General features: G+C 39.5%; 1 protein-coding gene across 7 annotated transcripts in view; it reads left to right on the plus strand.

The window, feature by feature from the left end:
• Positions 1 to 19,742, plus strand: part of MYLK (myosin light chain kinase) — a 211,858-nt gene extending 192,116 nt beyond the window's left edge. For all 7 annotated transcript variants that reach the window (XM_080601101.1, XM_080601098.1, XM_080601099.1 and 4 more), the window contains 6 exons: positions 4,513 to 4,636; positions 12,075 to 12,227; positions 13,292 to 13,415; positions 14,637 to 14,766; positions 15,688 to 15,807; positions 17,645 to 19,742. In XM_080601101.1, the coding sequence (XP_080457227.1) occupies positions 4,513 to 4,636; positions 12,075 to 12,227; positions 13,292 to 13,415; positions 14,637 to 14,766; positions 15,688 to 15,807; positions 17,645 to 17,910 (917 nt within the window). In that variant the 3' untranslated portion in view covers positions 17,911 to 19,742. The remainder of the gene's footprint in view (positions 1 to 4,512; positions 4,637 to 12,074; positions 12,228 to 13,291; positions 13,416 to 14,636; positions 14,767 to 15,687; positions 15,808 to 17,644) is intronic.
• Positions 19,743 to 20,062: the final 320 nt, after the last annotated feature.

Consider the following 20,062-nt stretch of genomic DNA (forward strand, 5'->3'; position numbering starts at 1 on the left):
TATGTAAATTATAGGAGGAATTCTATAAAAAGGTGTGTTTTGGTCATGCTCAAAATGACTAATAAAACAATACTACTTAAAATAATACAATGGAAAAAAAAAAGTTCCATTTGACAAGCTCCTCCTCTTCCTAAGGTGTTTTTAGTTGTTTCTTTTCATTCATTCTGGACTAAGTTTTCCAGCGTGATCTGCAATCTGAAAGCCAAAGACCATGGAGGGTTCTTCTTTTCATATTACTCGCTGTCAACTCAGCTTTAGAAGGCAGCCCTCCAGTTGTGTTTGTTCAGTGTTAAACAATGCCAAATCACACACTGATCTTTTTTTAATCCTGCACTTTCACAAGAGAGAAAATAATAATTCCAAAAATTAAAAGGAGCTAAAACACTTTATGAAGATGTTACACTGGCTGAGCTGAGATTTGTCACTCTTGCCATTAAATTGATTAGAACAACTCTGCATAAAGTTGCCTACAGCTATATTCTTAGTTATAATCTTTCCCCTTCACTCTTTAAACAAAATTATAATTCTTATTAAAAAATAGAACATTTTCATGAGTAAATTTTGAAATTGAAACCTGTTCTTTATTACCTGCTATATGCTGCTCATCCTACTTCTTTTGATACTTAAGTAACAGACTACAACATACTCAAGAATATAATTTTACTAAAACAAACCAAAAAATGGTATGTTGAACAAGTAGGGAAAAACAAATCTGCTTTTCAGATTTCAGATATTCAACTTGAATGAATTTTGCATGAATCTCATTCACAACATTACATGAGTCTTGGAACTGAGAGACATAAGCGTTTATTTCATTCATTAAAAAAAAAGAGTGGCACCATTTATGTTCCTTTGCCAGTGGTGAGATTTTTGTTACCAGCTGTGTGAAAGACTTCATCCCAGGATGTTCCAGCTGTGAACCTGGAAAACTATACTTTTACTGCTGAAGCGAGTGGATTTCAACAGCAACAGACAGGCATGTAACAACAAAACACCTTTTTATAGAAATTTCTTCAGCTACCTTCATAACTTGACATCCCGGTTAAACCCACATTCAGCAAAAGGAAGATCCTGTTTTCAGGGGCTCGTTCATACCCATTAGGTTTTCCATTTTTCTGTTAATGTAGAGGCACGGCTGATACCAGTTTGTGAGCTGCTACCGTCAAATCGTATGTGGCAAATCTCTAACCTGTATATAACTTTTTTTTTTTTTTTTTAATGTAGAAAGTTGAGAGCTATGGGCACTGAACCTGATTTTGGTTTTACAATGCTGTATATTCATTTGGCTAATTACTAATTCTTTCAAAGTTACACTGTAGGTAATTGCTGTTTCTTTCACCAGCCTGCTGTTCTGGACAACTCAGGGTGTGTGGCATTTCCATAGCAAGAGAATGTGCCCTCCCGTTCCATGCCCCTAATGTTCCACTTGCTAAAACAATTTTTACTACGTGACCTCTTTTTGCTAATTGTCTTACATGGAGAACTGACAGCACATTCCTCCATTTGTATTCCTTCAAGCCTTGTGATTTTGAAATTGACTGTCAAATTCACTTTGATGGAATAGATGTGGGATTAGGAGCCCTCGTACTGTGTCTGTGTCCCTGATGCAGCAGATACCTCTCAAGCAAGGGAGTGCCAAAGGGAGCAGTGACTGATTTTGCATTTCAGCTTCTGAGATTCATTTGTAATTCTTTTTTTGTAACTAACGCAAACTGATGGTTCTAAATATTCATTGTTTCAATCGGTTTTAGAGAAAATAGAATCAGCTCCTTCTGCCGTCATTTGCAGCAGCTAATTAGTTTTCTTATACTGTCAGGAAATACCAAAGCCGCAGTGGGATATTTTCCTGACCTTTTTTGGTGTGCTGAGGAACACATGTAGAAAATTGTTTAAGATAAACTTCTCGAGGAGAAGAGAACGGGTTTTGAGTACTGTAAAGATATTTTTTTATTAATCAGTTGATTATACACAGTGCCGGCTACAGTTTCCAGCTAGCCTGTCAGCTTTCTGTCTGAACTAAGTGATATCCAAACACAGATCCTACTGTGTACCAAGCTTGTAAACATCTGGGTAAAGAGTTGACATATTACTGCATAGAAAAGGTCTTATTCTTTTCTTTTTTTCTTTTATACACAGAAAATGCTGTATCAGTTCTTTCACTTTGTATGCTTGCACTCAAATGCCGTGTTTTCAAAAAACATTTCTCTGACCTATGGGCAGCACATTTCATACACCAGCCTTTTGCATACACAGTGGCTCATGGTAGTTTACACAGTGCACAGAAAAGCTTCCAAACTTGGATGTGAAAATCCGAGCCTGAGATTTGGACGATCATGATGAAGCTTTTAGAAAATAGGCTCTTTGTGACAAATTTTGGTAATTTTTCATAAGGACAGGTGGAAAAAAAAATGTGGGTGCTGACCTTAGAAAAAAGGCAACAGGGAAAATGGTATCTTAGGCTTCCTAGTTGTTTTTGGAAAGGAAGGGGGATCTCTCATTGCCACTATGGAAAAGACATCGTCTTCATTCTAGCTAAATCAGTTTAGGTTGGATCTTTTTGTTGTAGGAAGGCTCTGGTTTCATGAGTATAGGGATGCTGTGGAATATCTTTTGCATGTGATTTTTAAAGGCTAATCAGATGTCTGGCAGGAAGGATCTTGTTGTTGGCGGACTTGCATGGGGAGAACAAAGTGAATGCCTGGGACTGCTCCCAGGCTTTCTTCTTTTTCTAACCCTAGAAAAGGTTCTCTCTGCATAGCAGAGAGTCTCTGAAAGCAGGGATTACATGTGAAAATGAGGTTTCCACAATTAATTTATTATCATCACATCTGAGCAGTGCAAAAAGTGTTTCACAACATTTAAAATGAGAAACTGGCACAATTGTGAATGAATTCACTATGGTAGTGCCTAAATTTCTTGCAAGCATACTGTGAAATCCTGAGGGAAGTTCTTAACCCCATATATCCTTCAATTTTCATGTTGTAAGCTGGGGGTTTACATAAATCAAAAGAGTACTAGCATAGATGCATGATTACATTTTATGAAATAACTAAACAGTTTTCAGTGGAGGTAACTGTAAATGCATCATCAGAGTTTGGATCAGCATTTATGTTGCAGAATAAAGTAATGGAAGTTCGAGTCAATAAAAATGCTCTGTACTGATTCAGTGTTGTGGACAAACAGCTTTTATTGTAGTCTTCTCCAAACTTTGACCCGCTGTTTTGTTGTTTTTTTCAAGCTTTTCTCCTGATAACAGAGCTGGAAATCTGTGCATGTGGTTACCTTAGCAGAAGCAGGATTGGAATCTGTTACATCTGTTTTTCTTCCCATTCATATCTGCTTTGTTTAGATGGTAATCTCTTTGGGAGAGGGATGGTTCCTCTATCATTGTACTGTGCCTAATCTGGATGCTACTCTTGCACAAAAGATAAGCACAGTGCAATGTGTCTCACTTAAGAAAAATACTGATTGTTCAGGTACATGTGCAGACTGGACACGAGTATCTCAACCTAAATCCAAGCCTGTTTGAAGTCAGAAACCATTTATCTCCTGACATAAATTAGACATATCACTCCTAGTTGCATACTGGTAGCATAAACTGGTAATGTTAGATTCTGTACAGGTTCTTATTCTACCTTCATCACTGCATTTTCCAGTAGAGTAGTACCGGTGGGTCAGCACAAGAAAGATAAAGTTCCCATGTCCTATGACCTGATTCTTTTAGTTCATATTGCTAGCAGTAGCTTGGTTGTGGATCATTTCAGAAGCATCCACAAGCAGAGCCAAATGTAAGATATCTCCCCTTTTTTCACCATTTTGGGGCTCCAGAGGTATGCTTGTAGTCAAGTCTGGTTTTCAGAGCAGGCTCAAACCCACTTTTATTGATAAGGTAGTGATCCATTAGGTGCGTCATCTTCTTGTTTTGTTGTTTCACCTCCTACCTGTGACACTTCAATTAAGAGACAATGTGACCCAGTATTGATTCTCTTTCCTGTTTAACCTATAAAAATGTGTTGGATTGAAATAGATATTTCTTATTATTATAACTTTATCATTACCGTATCTCTACCATAATAAACAGATCCCTGAGCTTTAATAAATCTTGGATAACTTGTGAAAACTCCTTTCTAACCCTGGAATCCTGAAATGCTCTTGTGAAGCTGCTTATAGCGATGAAGGCTCAAACACTCGTGTACTTCAGAACATCCAAACCTAATTAAACAGTAAAAGTTGTCTTCTTTCTTAGTCCTGGTGTTGTGCAAACTCCTTGCAATAGCAACCTTCTTAGCATGTGCCTTGTACTGTGTGGTAAAGGATGCTTAACATGTCATTCTTTTTTACTATTCACGTGTCAGCTGAGAAAATAGCAGTTCAGGCATGATTTATTTTTTTCAGGTAAGAATCTTAACAAAACCACAAATATGAGAGCAAAAGTGGTTTTTCTGTTGTTGGAGAATAACTTTTTAAATCCTGCATGCAGCAGTTAACAGTTTTCTCTTTCATTCTTCACAGAAAGTGCAGGTTCTCTGAAAGTTCTCTTTGGGACACCTGAGTTTGTGGCTCCAGAAGTTATAAACTATGAACCTATTGGATACGAAACAGATATGTGGAGTATAGGAGTTATCTGCTACATCTTGTGAGTACCTTTACTATTTGTGACCCAAATCCCGACAGTTTATGAACACGTGAAATTTCCATCAACTCGTGTTCTCCAATTTTCTTTTTTCTCTCTCTTTCTTTTTTTTTTTTATTTTGTAATCTATTACAACCTCCATGATGATTAATAAAAATTCTCTGTTCTCTAAAGGGTGTAACTGTTGAACTGCAGAATTAGCAGTTCTGGAAATTTAGCCATTTAGTGATACACATCCTACATCATAAACCAGCAACACTTTATCTCATTTAAAGGACAATGTGACAGTATTTTATTATCAACTTCAAACTATTATTCCTCCAAGCTGTTTAAGAAAAATCTTTGGCCGTGTGCTAAATATCTTCCCATTCTTTTATTCTCAAGAGAAACAATCTTCGTGAAATTTGGGGGTCTTCTTATTCAGGGTACATCCCCAGCAGGACAGACTAAAATACTCCAGCATTACTGTATCTGTTCATGGTGCATTTTCATTTATTATTAAATGCAAACTACTAGATAAGTACATTTTATAAGTAGCATGGATCAACCTCATGGAAATACTTTACAGGAAGGTTGGTGTGTATTTGGTGTGATCTTTATATGTGATTTGATAACATGTGATTATGAACTTCAGTGGGCTTAGAGAAATGTATATGGAAATAGCATCTCCCAGGTCTCATGCCTACTACGTCAGTTGATCTTCCTCCACCTGTGACTTAAAAAACATCATGCCATATAAACAAATGAAATGGGAAACTCAATTTGGAGCATGGTTCTTTTTCTCTCACTGCAGTTTCAATATTCAGTAAACAGGAGATCTACTTTTCAATTGTTCTTTTAAAAGGCTTCTGTTGATGTTTTACTTTGTTCTGTAAAAGAACCCCCCCCTCCCTGGCCAGCCTTGTCCCTGGCAGCTGGCAATGCGGAGGTGTCTGCCTCGCCTTTACTCAGTGTGTCTGCGATTCTGCTTGCCTTGTCAGCCTATTTTTGTTCTCATATCCTTCTCATCTCCAAACTAAGCAAAATCATTTTCTCTCTAATCCTGTGCAAAAGCTACTGCATCAACTTTCTTACTCCCAGCAAAGACTCTGAATGTTTCTGTTATTTAATTCGTATGGGAAGCGTGCTACACTTTTCAAGGTCACTTTGCTCTGCCAGTTTATTTACAGGGCCTTTATTTTCCATTCACTTCCAGCATTTTTTTTTCTGGATCTTGAAAGCTAGTTTGGATCATTCTGTAGTTCAAATAATTTAGACCACACAAGCTGTACTCAGAAGACGAATCCATTTCTTTCTCTAGTTTCTGAGGCCTCCTGAGTTACAGAGCACTGGAAAAGTGGTGCAGAGATCCCAGACTCCCTGCATGGCTATGGAAAAATCACCAGTGAAATCAATGCTGCATTGCCCTCTAGAGGCCTTTTACCCGTTAAGGAACAAAACATTCACAGGAGACACGCACATTTGAGGGTTTAACATCTTTTGCTGCCATCTCTTACCAAAGTATATGATGAGGTTTTGTGTACTTGCAGTATAAGAAAGTAATCTCTTGTGTGAAATGCCAGACAAGCGCAGCAGAAGTCACTGGCAGCAGCTGCGTGTCTTCCTAAGTCGTGCAGCCAGGGCTGCTGCTCCCGTATGCTACCGGTGGGTCACACCACACCGTCATCGTCGAAGTAGGCAAGGCAAAGGGAGCAGGTGAAACAGAGAGAGAAAAGGTGAAATGTCTTGCCGAAGGTCCGTCTGCTGGCAGTGGCAGAACTGCAGCTTCCCGGTTCTTCTGTGCCACCAGAAGCAAGGTATTTGGATGCCGTAATGTTCAGCTGATGGGACCGGGGTGGTTACACCTGATCCGATGTGCCTTGTGAAATACATTGTGAAATAACTTGTTTGCTAACGTGTTTAAGCTTGTTTAAATCCTAATGAGGGTAAACTAACATCATCCAAATGCAATGAAAATCATCTCATTTTCGATGCATAACTATTGCCACAATAACGATCAGCAGTAGTAATCAGCATTTGTTTCTTGCCATCAGAATAAAGTAACAGAAGTCAGGGGAGATCTGTGAGTCATCACTTGGACTTTCCCTCCCCACCCCAGAGTGACAGGCTCCAAATCTGTTTTCACTTCCTTAAAGTCCAGCTATTTTTGCAGACTTATAACTGTGAGCTACGATCCAAAAGGGACCATCACATCACCATTACAGAATGCAAATAAAAGTCACGGAGATTTGGATCTCTCATTAGTTGTAACTCTGCTTTCCTGTTTTGATTGTAAGCTCAGAATTGCCAAATCTCATTCACGAAGTGTGAGACTCACTCTCTTGGTGTCTGCCTCACATACCATCGCTGGGCTTGTAACTTAGCATTTACATCCTCCCTCTCCCTGATGTGGTGAGTGGGGTCATGAAGGAAGAGGTGACCACTGCTGCGGCACTGGACCTAAGGACGGGTCTACTACAGGTAGCTAACAGCCCAAAGCTGCTGCTGTGTCCATCATATGCCTTAAGTGAAGCTGCAGGAGGCATTGCATGACTTGACAACACCTCTTTCCTGTAGGATTCAAGAGAGCTGAGAGATCTGTAAGCAGCCTAGAGAGAAATGTGTTCCTGGTATGTCCTGCACAGCAAGAAATACAACCCAGGCTCCACAGAGAGCTACCGAAGAGATCTCTGGGGGTGAAGGGTCTTCCCTACAGAAGAACTAATGGGTGGGATGTATCCTCAAGTAAGAAAAAGAGTGAAATCACTCCTTCAAGACCCTTCAGGAAAACCTCTCTCCTTCTGCCATGCAGGCATAAATACAGATATTGCACTCTGCTGGGTTGCTGCATGTCTTCCTTACAGCATGATTCACTTAATCCTACAACTAATGGTACCCTTTCCACATTTCTAAGCTATGCATTAAATCCTCTTAATCTTTCTGGATAGCTCATTTAGTTCTCTCTCTTCATCACTCTCTGTTCTTCCTTAAATTTCCCTATTTGTATTCTCCACCTCATGCTTTTTATCTTCCACTTTTATCTTGCTGTCTGTCCTGTTCTGCATCACCGTACTGTCCCACATATTTAAGTTGATATACTGCCTTTGAAGTAACAGGCCACAAATATTATAGCTTGTGTATATCATCTCCGTTTATGTCTATTTCAGCGTTTCTTTTTGCGTTTGCAATAACCTTTATCTAGTGGAGGTTAAAACCTCCTGAATTCTTTCCAGCTCTTTCTGTCCAATTTATTTTGCTAATTTTTTTTTTTGTTGTGTGGTGTTTGGTTTTTTTTTTCTATTTCTAGTTCTTTTCCAGTGATACATTTGGATAGCCAGTAGTTCCAATACTTAGTAATCTGAAGCAACTTCTAAATTCTATTTTATTTCGGGACTTTGATAAGGCACGGCACTCTCTGCTGACTTGCATTCAGCTCTGTCATATTAAAATTTTAAGCCTTGTTAATATAAAGATGAGAGAGCATCCCTTGTTCTTTCAATAAAGCAAGTTAAGAGGCCTTTGATGTCACAATTCTACTGCTCAAAAGGAAATTAATACTTTGGTCAGTGGCACTAGCAAGGTGTGATTGCGCATTAATCCACTGGGCACGTAAACGAAGGATGAGAGCAGAGTACTCACCCGGCTTCAGCAATGAGCTGTATTCGTTTACGTGGGGCTCAGTGGTCCATTTCTTCCCTGGGATGACTGGTGCAGGCATGAGTCAGCCCTCAGATAAGGAAAAAATTGTTTTGTATGGTGGATGCATGTCTCCAACAAAGTAGAGTGAGTCTATTTATTTGTTTTATTTCACTTGTAAAAGAATTAAATTACTATGTGCTCTCCAGGGTGAAGTTATTATCATCTCTGCCTAAATGGGCTTATGTAGCATGACCTGCACAGTTTTATCAGAACGAGATAGAAGTTCTCTTCGTACTGAAATTTGTTACTTTTTTCATTAATGCAATGCAAAAACAGTAAGGAGGAGCTCAGTGTCAGCAGCTGCTGCTGCTGCAGACACTGCTTGCAGAGGAACGCTCAGAGTCTGACTTTTTGGGACATGCAGCAAGCTCATCTTTCCTGGATTAGTGACAGTCTTAATGCACAGATTTCCAAGTGAAATGCTGTGGTGTTCGTTACACGGGCAGTAAGACTGGTGACTACATTGGCCCCTTTTGTTCTTAACATTTCTAAACCTGCCCTGAGAGCTTCATTAGAACAGACCAATAAATGTTAAGGATCATCTAGAGGATAAAATATCTTTCTTCTTTATTTAGAAGTGGAAACCGTGAAAGACTTTTTAAACAAATGGTTCTTACCACGCCAGGAAGATGCCTGGTTAAGTAGCTGGAAAAATGTTTTTAGTAAACAACTTGCTTCTTGTCTAATAGTAACTTCACAGTGTAAGCTCAGTATTAATTTTCTGGAGAGGTAGCTCATCTTTATCACTTAGCTGCAGCATTCCAAAAAGAAATTGTTTCCATAATCTGTCAAAAGAGTTGCTGGGCTATTATTACTTTAAATGGCCATTAAGAAACGAACAACCAAGACTTAGGTCAGTGAGATCTGTGATAAAGATAAGAATTTCTGGGTATAACCTACATCAGTTGCTTTGGTTTTTTTGTGGTTTTGTTTTGTTTTTTACTTTCTGTACACAGGGACCTAGTTCTCCTTACAAGTTTTTTCATGACAAAGAAACTGATTCACAGTGTAAAACTGTGGTAGAGAGAGATTATTTTCACCTTATAAATTTGGCACAGCACATACAGAAATACAAAAATACGTTCATTGAAAGCTTGGAATGGGTACTGTTACACTGGTGTTTGGAATGGCAAAGCGAGTGGCAGCTTAATGGGAACCAACCTGGCAATTTACAAAATGCATGGAATGGGTCAATCCTACAAAAGCAATTAAGATTTTAGCAGATAATCCTGTCATGCAATACTTTAAAAAAAAAAAAAAAAAGCCAAACAAAACAACTCAAGTTTCTTTTTAACCTCTTTAATCTTCTGTTTATCCTCATCCCTCAAAAGATGTGTGACACGCATTCCCTTTGCCCTGAAAGCTAGATGTCTCTATAAACCCTGCATCTGCAATATCAGCGTGGAGCAATGGGCAATATCTGCAGCAGTCTCTTTAGCATGAAAGTGATCTCTCAATACAGCAGCTTTAATCTCTGGAAATAGGCCAAACTATTATTGTAGCACAAGAGCTGCATAATACTATTTGTGGTAATACTATGCAAAGGTCACATTTGCCATCCTTCGACAAAGTGTTGAAGGGAAACGGGATTGTTCTTGCTCTGCCTACCCAAGTGTTTCCTCTGGAAGTTGAACAGCATGAAAATAGAAGACGTGCATCCCCTAAATTGATAATGAATTAAAGAAATACCTCACAAACCTGTCATTGTATAAATTGTGAGCTCTTTTGTAAGCCACTGAATTGCTTGAAAGATTGTTGTGCTTATTGCATAGTCAAAAAAGAGACAACTTAGAAATCAATATCTGGAAGCCAAAATCTAGACTTCCGATATGGATGAGATCTTTTCACCTCCTAAAACATTATGGAGAATGACGTTCTACTACTACAAACAGGAAAATGCTTAAATGTTTGAGTGGGGAGAGATTTGAGGCTTTGCAGGAGTGCTTTGCAGATTCCAGGACAGAGCTTTTGCATCAGCACCTGACCTTGCCGGGACTGCTGATGTGCATGAGGGCAAAACAGAGTCCTTCTCATTCTGCAGTGGCTATACCAGCCAGTGCTGTCAGGCATAAAACTTCTCCTGGCAAACTGTAAGTGTCAAAGACAGAGAACAGTTACAGGAAAGTAGGCTGGTTTTGTGAGCATTTTTTTGTGTGTGCTAATCTTTCAGCTTTCTGCAATTTATACCTACGATATGTTCATAAATGGGTTATGCCACCTTCTACATTTATTAAGGCAGGCTTCACTGTTGTGTTTGAATGCACCCCATATAATGGAAAACAAGACAGCAAGATTCCTTCTATTTTGATTTACCTTCTTCTGCCGGAGAAAAAAAAAACAACCTTTTATCTTCATCTCATGTATTATTACTAGCAAATTTCTGAAGTATACGTGTACGACTCTGCACTCCACAGTACTGCACACAGCTTCCAGAAATGGTAAAAGATTTTGTATCTGCTTTGCCTGAGACTTCAAAGAGTGTCTTCCTGCTTTGCCTATAGAAGTATAATCCGTAAGAACAAATTCTGAATGAGATTTTGAATGTAATTAGTAACAAAATAGTAGCAAAATAACTTCACTGGAGATTATACTAATCTTATTAATCTAATAGCTCACTTTATTTGATCCCATTCTCTTTTTTTACCAATCTGTTCCTTGATATTCAGTGGCTTCACAATATTTTTCCATATAATATTTTCGGAACACTAATAAGTTCCATTTATTTTTCCAAGGGAAAAAACAAAACAAAACAAAACAAATACTGTTGAAATGTAACTGGTTGTTTAAGAGAGTGGTTTACATGATTGTACAGAGAAAGGAAATAAAGTCTGTAAAATTTCGTGAAGAATAGGTTATTATGTAAATTGCATGCCAGGGAGAAGACCTGGAAAACTGTATAGCTTGCAGTTCCAAGACATAAAGCAAACTTTCGCCTGAAATTTTTTACTGAAAGGGTGATATGTACAGATATCAGAAGTATCTGAATGCACAAAGGTACAGTATAATAAACAACAATGCTAAACGAGGGATACTCCGCAAAAATGACACCACGATGTTCTGTAATTGCCTTTCACTTGCAATTTATCAGTTACATTGAGTTAAAAGCCTTGGAAGCTCAACTTACATTATAAAAGAATATCATTTCCATTTCATGCATCATCATGACTGACTGAGAACATAAAGACCAAAATACTTCTGGGTGCATCTGCATAAATCTAGCGCCTGCAGTGATGTAGGACTCTTTTATCTAGCAATATAATTTGCGGGCGGGAGAGGGCTGTGTGTGGTTTTGTTTACAAAATAGCCCCTTGAACGTCCTGATTTCATGCAGCATCTTTCTTCCTGGGTTCTCTCTGCAGAAATAAATGAAATAAAATGCACAGAAACCTGGATTTGATGGTAAGGGTAGGAAGGTCACTCTGAAAACACACACACACACACACACACACACGATATTCAACTGAATTTGGTGTGAAATTTGCAGTATTATTTATGCAGAACTACACAAGTCACTTAAAAAGCTGGTATGCTCCACTTTCACCTAGTTCTAGTTCATGCCTCAAAAATCTTGGGAAGAGAGAAGCAGAAACGTTTTCCTTTCAGCTTTGCAGTCAAAATTTTTATTAAAAAGAAAGGCGCGGCGAAGGGAGCTTTTACTGACAGAGCTCTGCAGGACATCGGAGCTGTCATGCATGATTTTAATTTCCTCCATTTGCAAAATGTCACTGTTTGTTTTGTGCCTGTCTGTCTGTTCTGCCCCCAGGGTCAGTGGACTTTCTCCTTTCATGGGAGACAACGACAACGAAACCCTGGCCAACGTAACCTCAGCAACGTGGGACTTCGATGATGAGGCTTTTGATGAAATCTCTGATGATGCCAAGGACTTTATCAGCAATCTACTGAAGAAAGATATGAAGTAAAGCCGTTGGACTTGATACACTCTCTCTGTTTGCATTTAGCTGAACTTGCCATTCTTGTTTCCCCCGCTGTGAATCTCCACATCGCCGCAGGCACCTCTGGCAATACTTTATAAGGAGCTCCGCGTGCCCGCCTGTCTGTGTGTGCAGCTCCCGTTTAGTTTACAGCACAGGGGCTCAATGGAGGGCTTACTTTAAATCATCTGCACGTTCTGCTTTTGCTTTCCCTCAGGCAAGACGCAGCCTGAGGCTTTGTGTGCCTCCTCGTCCCTTTACTGTAGCGTGACCACTCTGTAAGAACTGCAGATTCTGCATGAAATGCTCTCTCTTGATCTGAATGGGCTGCAGTTTCGCTAGGTTTAGCTCGTGTGTTGCTTTTTGAATGCGGTGCCTCTGAGTACCACAGCTTTCCTACAAATCTAGGAATTGGGCAAGAAAGAAAAAAAACATCAGAGTTGGAAACCCTGTGTACGGCAGACAAACAAAGGAACAAACCAAGGAGAGGAAACATTCTTCCAATGAGTTTGCAATCGGATAGATAGAGAACAGAGGGTTACTTGTGTGTGTATCACAAAATGGAGAATGGGTGTGGCTTGGTCAGAGAATTGGATGTTTCTTTTTTTATTTTTTATTTTATGTTTAGTGCTGCAGGGAAGGAGGGTATTAAGTGGTGGGAAAGGGGAAGTTTCCGTAAGCGAAGGAAAGGAGATCTGGGAGAGGGCAGGCATGAGGTAGCTGGATCATTGCCATCGAGGCTCTGTTGTATATGTTCCATGCCTAAAACATATGGCTTGTCATGCTTTGTTTTACAATGTTTTATTCACAGACAAAAATGTACAGCTTTCTCTCTCTCTCTCTCAAAAAAAAAAAAAAAGGAAAGAAAATTACAGAAATTGAGAAAGTGAGTTTGGGAAGAGAGCATGGCTGGGAAAGTAGTGCCATGTGATCTACATTGCTAAATTTAGGAAACAGAAAAATCAGCTCTGAGAAAAAAGAGAGAGAAATAATGTTAAAGCAGCTACCGTTAATGGCAACACTGACTAGTCTTTTTATGTAAAAACAGGAGTCGCTTAAATTGTACTCAATGTCTTCAGCATCCATGGCTGCAAAAAGACACCAAAAACATGGAAGCCAAAAAACTTTCCAAAGATAGGATGAAGAAATATATGGCCAGAAGAAAATGGCAGGTAATGAAGAGGATATACAAGTGGGCTTGTTATCCTAATAAGTCTCTGTATTTCTAATGTTTGTGATTCCAAGAAACACGTCGTGCCAGGCGGTTTCTGCTGCAAGGGGAAACTCCAATGTGGGCAGTGTGTGAATGCAGTGAGCAGGTTTGGTGCCTGTGGGCGAGCAGGAGGAGGGTGCATGGCTGCACACATGTAAAACGTGAAACCATGTCAGGCTACTGGAAGGCACAGGAGTCACAAGCCCAGGAGTAGATCTGCCTGTGCTTCTGGGGGTCCGACTGCCTTTCCTCCCTGCCTGCTCTGTGCTGCTGAGGGCCAGGAGTTTATGTTACCCTTAAGAAATCTGAACACTGTGGTAAAAGCTTATCCACCTGGCCTGTCTAAAGATACCTTCATTTTGAGATAGCTTCATTCTCCTAAACCAGTAGCTCCTGTCCTGTTGAGGCACCAAGCTCAGGATTCAGTCAGACTGGTTAAACAAATTTATTTGACCTATCTGGTGTCCATGTCTTCTTTTTTCTTAATGCTGGAACTGTTGTAGCAGGTCCATCTGTGCCATTCTGATAGCTGGAGTAGCTGATACATAAAATGCTGGATCCAGCTTTTTGATTACCCTACAAAATACTAATTTATGTAAATGTACCTTATATTTCCTCTTACATTATATTTTACGTGTTTCTTAGGAGCTCATGCAAGCTGTACAAAAATACACATGTCCATACTGGAGGCAATGTAGTTTGCGTGTATTTTAGTATCCCGGTGGTTGATTCTCGAGCCTGTCAGAGGTCTGCTTCCATCATGCAGATGGTACTTTCTCATCCGTTTCATATTAGCTGCTTGTTCATTCTTGATGAAACTCAGTCCAGCCCATAAGGCTATCGAGAAACCCGTCCTCCTCCAGAACTAAGTTCCAGTTAAACAGTACATAGCTTTTTTGCTGGCTGTCCTCTTGCACAGTGCTTCTTATCCTCAGCTAACAGAGACATTCATTTAGGTATGAGTTCATCAGGGGAAGTTTATATCTGCAACTAAATTTGGTAATTCAGACCAGCCTGCTCTGTCTCTCCTAAAACATCAGAGCTATATATAAGCAGTTTGTCCAACAATTCCAGTGCGGTTTGCAGAGATCCCAGCTAATTTGTCCGAAGCACCATTGTTACAGAAAATCACATGCTTTTTGGATTGGATTGATCAGAAGCCTTTTGTGTTATGTCTTAGAAAACAGGCCATGCTGTCCGAGCAATAGGAAGACTGTCATCCATGGCAATGATTTCTGGTATGAGTGGGAGGAAGGCCTCTGGGAGCTCGCCTACCAGCCCGATAAATGCAGACAAACTAGAGAACGAAGGTAAGAACCTTGCTGCACCACCTTTTTACCTCTCCATGAATCGTACTAAAACTTTCAGCAAAATGCTAGAGACCAATCATCGAGTAGGTTATTTCTGCTCTCTTTCTTTCTGTTGTTACCTTTTTCTTTTTTTTTTTAAATATATATATCTATCAAAAAGTCATTGTTCTTGTATTCTGCTACTCAAAATGCCCCAGTGTAAGTACTGGCAGTAAATTGTTCTCTTTTTAAAGGCAAGGAATTAAGGCAGATTTGTCAGCTGCACTTTGTATCAGTTTGGGAATGTGTGTTTATATAAAGATTGCAGTGATGTATTAGCTTCTCATGCAAGCGAGCAAGCAGTAAAGTATTAACACTTGCTGTAACGAAGAGCTGTACTGGGGCTTAACCATGCCTCTCAGACAGGAGAATTTCAAAAAATAAAAATAAATAAATAAATAAACAAGTAAAAATACAAATAACGTGCCTACATTATTCCCCTAAATCCCCACTTGAAATGTGGATTTGTGGTGTATATCGATCAGAGGTGCAGATGCTTGACACTTCTGGAAATCAAGCCAGTCATCCTGCCATACTCGCACAGATTGCGGGGGGGCTGATCCAAGTTGAAGTACTTTACCCCTCTGATGAGCAGAAGTCTGGATTTGCATACAAGCAAATTCAAGGAAAAAAAAAAAACACACACACATTATTCATAGCATGGTGGCCTGCATGTTGATTTCATTCTATTTATGGTCTGAATAGTTGTTCAGTTGTGAAAGACTGGCACAGAACTAAGCAATTAATGTCCTGACTGTCCCATCAGCCTTGAAGAATTAAGTGAAATGAAATAAAAGATGCTTTCATTACCATAAAAAATGCAATGCATCTTTTGAGAACATCCCCTGTAAAATAACTAACTACCTTTTCACTCTCCTCCAGATGCTTTCCTTGAAGAAGTGGCTGAGGAAAAGCCCCATGTAAAGCCATATTTTACTAAAACAATCCTCGACATAGAGGTTGTGGAAGGAAGTGCTGCTAGATTTGACTGCAAAATTGAAGGTACATTCAATTAGCATATTTATTTCTTTCTTTCTTTCTTTCTTTCTTTTTCCCTGCCAGCTTTCTGCATTGTGCTGTAGTTTAGCTCTTTTTTCCCTGTGTTATTGTTGTGTTGGTGTCATTTTGGTTTACCAATATCTGCGTGTCACAGCATGGATGTGTTGTAGTAACAGAACTTACAGGGAGCAGCATGGGCTTGTTCTGTGCTTGCCATAGAGCAGAAGCCTCCAAGAGTCTACATGTGAGTCACTAATTTACAATACCAAGTTGGAGCAGTAGGATGATTTTTGAGGGTGAAAACAATTAAAAAAAAATTTAAGAAAAAGATGCAATGTAGTGCCGTAAGTTGCAAGAGTTACTCTTAGAGACTGATAACCAGAAACTAAGAAAAAGTAGGGAGTCATTGTCTGAAATGAAAGACAAGTTTCAGGTGACATTAAGATGACTTTAAGCTATGCATGCATTGTGTTAAAGGCAACGAAGTCCCTAAATGTATTTGCAGAAGAAGTAATAATATAATTGTGCTCGTTACCAAAGTCACAGCTAGAAAACAGCATGTGTTTGTTGTTGTTGTTGTTGTTTTAACTTGCAAGTTCAAGAAAGAAAATTCAGACTGGAATATGCAGATAGAACAAGTTTATGAGAAGACTCCTAAGGAGCTTTGCTTGGTCAGCCTAATAGCCTGAAGGCTGACTGCTAGCATTTCTATTGCAATGAGATTGAAGTTTCTATGTTACAGCTCTTGACAAAAACTGGAGATTAGGAAGAGAAGTGCTGTTAAAACAAAATGGATAGGGGTGGTACCATACTGCATGCGTTAAAGATTAGATAATTTCTAATTTTAAAATTAGTTTCAGAACCTGCTTCACTGACCTTCTGCTTGTTTCTGTGCTCCTAATCTCTTTCACTGCCTGTGTTTCCTACCTCACAGCGGAGATGTGAGGATGGATTATTGGTGCTGATGGATGCTCAGCGTGAGGGGTATGTGCCTACGTACTGCATGGAATAAAATGGGTGGATGTTTGGAACTGCTGATGTTCTAGACTTTCCAGTGCATCTCTGTAACGGTCGTTGTGCATTAGGGATTCCTGCACTTTATTTCTGTTCAGCGGGAAGTCACCCTCTCGTCACAGTCCAGGACTTGGCTGAGACAAGCCTTCGCTTTGCTACACCAGCCAAGAGTACTGTATAAGGGATTGTTCTTCAGCATGTACTGTACAGCCCTGCTCCGGGTGCTTCGAGTACAGCAGAGCCATTTGCTTCACACAAGGCTCGGAAACTCCCTCCGAGCTGCATAATTAAAATGCTTTTCTTAGACTCCCTTGTTTATCCTAACAAAGACAAATGAGAAACGCGAGTTCCATGGTCACCTCACAGGACAGGCTGGTTTGTAAGGAACACATTAGGAGGAGGAAAATTCAGAACAGCTGCAACAAAGCAACCTGAGAAGTATTCTGAATTGTAGTTGTAGCCCAAAACACCATCCTCTTTACACTCTAAATCTCAGTGTTGGGAACTGCAGGTCCCACAAAAGCTACACCATAAGGTAAGCCTCACACACGCTATTAAGAGTCCCTTTCTATGTACAAACAGCTGCCTGCGGACATTGAAAAAGTGATGGAAAGTGGTATCTAAATAGTACCTCAGAGCTAACTTTCAAAAAAATAAAAAAAAAAGCCTCAGATCATTTGCATTTATTTTACACTGAATTCAGTGAAGTATCTGTGTATCAGCATATTGGCATATCCACACACAGATGTGAAATTGGAGCCTCAAGTAATTACAGATGAGTTAATACTTGTTTATTGCAATCGCTGGTCTCTCTCCACTATTGCAGGCTATCCTGACCCTGAGGTAATGTGGTTCAAAGACGATCAGCCTGTCAAGGAGTCCCGTCACTTTCAGATAGATTATGATGAGGATGGGAACTGTTCTTTGACTATTTCTGAAGTATGTGGGGACGATGATGCCAAATACACCTGCAAAGCTGTTAACAGCCTTGGGGAAGCAACATGCACCGCAGAACTCCTTGTGGAAACAATGGGAAAAGAAGGGGAAGGAGAAGGAGAAGGAGAAGAAGATGAAGAGGAGGAGGAAGAATGAAACAAGGCTCAAAGAAAAAAAAATTGATAAAAATATATTTAAAGACTCTCCTTATAAGGCTCAGAAAACCAAGTTATCAAAAGCACCTTGTGTGATACATAGGTCTTTGGGGGGTTGTTTTTTCAGCATGATCAGTTGATACCTGTTTGCTTTATGTATGGGCATTAATTGAAATCAGCAGGCAATCTAAGTTGCTAGCATGATTGGATTTACTTTAAGCAAGTCATCAAGTAAGTTGCCCAGTCTATTTTAAAATTAGAACGTATGGAAAACAAGTTACAATTATATTCTGAGCTTCTTAAAGAAAAGAATATGGTAACTGAGCTCATTGCTCTATAACATCACTTTCCTCAGCCAAAACTGCAGCTAAGTTGGCTCCCTAAGGTTTACTTTACAAGGAATCATTTGCCAGACATGCAGTGAATCTCTCCAGTCCAAAGAAACACGCTGCTCCCAGAGCAGTAGCTTCTATAAGGGAAGGTCTGATATAGCCAGCATTGCAATTTCTATGCTGGTATGATTCATTCTGCATTTGTTTTAAATGTAATTTCATTGTCCTAACTTCAGACACATATACTGCCCTTTGTCGGTGTGCTGTTGGTGCAGTTCTAATCTTATCAACTTTCCCTTATAGAACCTGTCACCTCAGCGCAGTTACGGCTGCCGATTTAAGAAACAGACTGAAAGACTGCAAAGAGAGAATATTTTCTGTTGTTCTGCTCAGTTTAATATTGATTTTATGATTCATATATATGCTGCTGTGAGACGTATGTTATTGCACAATCAGTGGCTTCGATGTGCATACGAGTGAATGGAAGCACAGGTTAGTTAAAAATTCACTTGCATTTGTTTGGCAATTGCAAAACAGATCTCAACTGATGGTAAGCTGGAAACTCCCATAGATTTTTGGAGTAGCCAAAAGAAGACAGTAGTCTGGATTAAAAACTCCTTTATACTTAGCAGTTTCCAAAGAATCTTAACCTATATAGAACCTTATTTGTACCTTATGAGCTTGACTGTCTTGTTTTCGTCTTGAACCTGCACCAGTAAGGCTGTTGCCTTTTTTTAAAATGCAGAAAAAAATGAAACAAAAAAATCCCAAACCCTGCGTTTTTTTTTTTTTTCTCAGAAATTGTTAATGCACTCAAGACTTAATAACTTTGCTTTCCTTTCACAGTATTGGCACTTTTTAATTTTTTTTTTGTTGCTGTTGCTCAGAGGTAATATCAGCGGCTGAAAGGTGATATGCATAATCCAGAAAGTGTCTTATATCTATGTATCATTCCAAAAGTGAATCTTTTTCTTTTCCACTTTGTGTGTAAAGTGCAACCATTTGCATTTCAAAGGTTACCTCTTTAAAAAAAAATACCTTAAATCCTCACAATTAAGTAGTCAGTGTACTTTATTACAGATGTGTACAATATCAACCTTAGGTTGTTTGATATTACCTAGTTGTGTATGTTTCATATGATTTGCTCTTCTACATTCAAAGCTCAACTAATGTGGATGACACAATGGTTTTTAACTGCTTTACTCTTTGTTGCTAAGTTCAGATTGCCAGCATGTCTTTTCCTTTTCAATTGATAAAGAACTCTTGTTATACTAAACACAGTATTGCCACAATTCCTTATACAGAAAGGTTTTAATCTGATTTAGAGCATACAGAGCTTTTCTCACGTTTTTAAATGTTTTAGGCAACAATGGGGTGTATTTTGTACCTTAATAAAAATATGCTAATGTTTTCCCTGTTTGTTAAACCATCAGAATTGCAAAGATGAGAACCCTACGGCTGTAGTTACTCACAGTTCCTAAATAAATAATACCACAAAGCATGCTACTTGTATACTCTATTGCAGGCGTCACTGCGGTCACATTGGCTAAGCAAACCAACAGCAGCGGTCTTTTCCTATTCTGTCTTGAGACCTGCCTGGCACAAAAACTGATGAGGTGGCAACAGTGAAACTTGCTTGGTCTTTGCGGTGCTGCTGCGCTTCTCCTTCCCCTCAGCACAGGCGAGCGCTGCAGGGAGGCTGCTCCGTCCCAGTGCCATCAGGTGCAGCATGGAGCTGGCACGACTTACAGCTGCGTGCTCTGCCATGCATCTCCAGCCTCATAGCGTGGTCACAAGTGTAAACGTGGATGGGACACCACG

The sequence above is a fragment of the Anser brachyrhynchus genome, assembly GCF_964034855.1.
Source record: "Anser brachyrhynchus genome assembly, chromosome: 7".
Classification (NCBI taxonomy): domain Eukaryota; kingdom Metazoa; phylum Chordata; class Aves; order Anseriformes; family Anatidae; genus Anser; species Anser brachyrhynchus.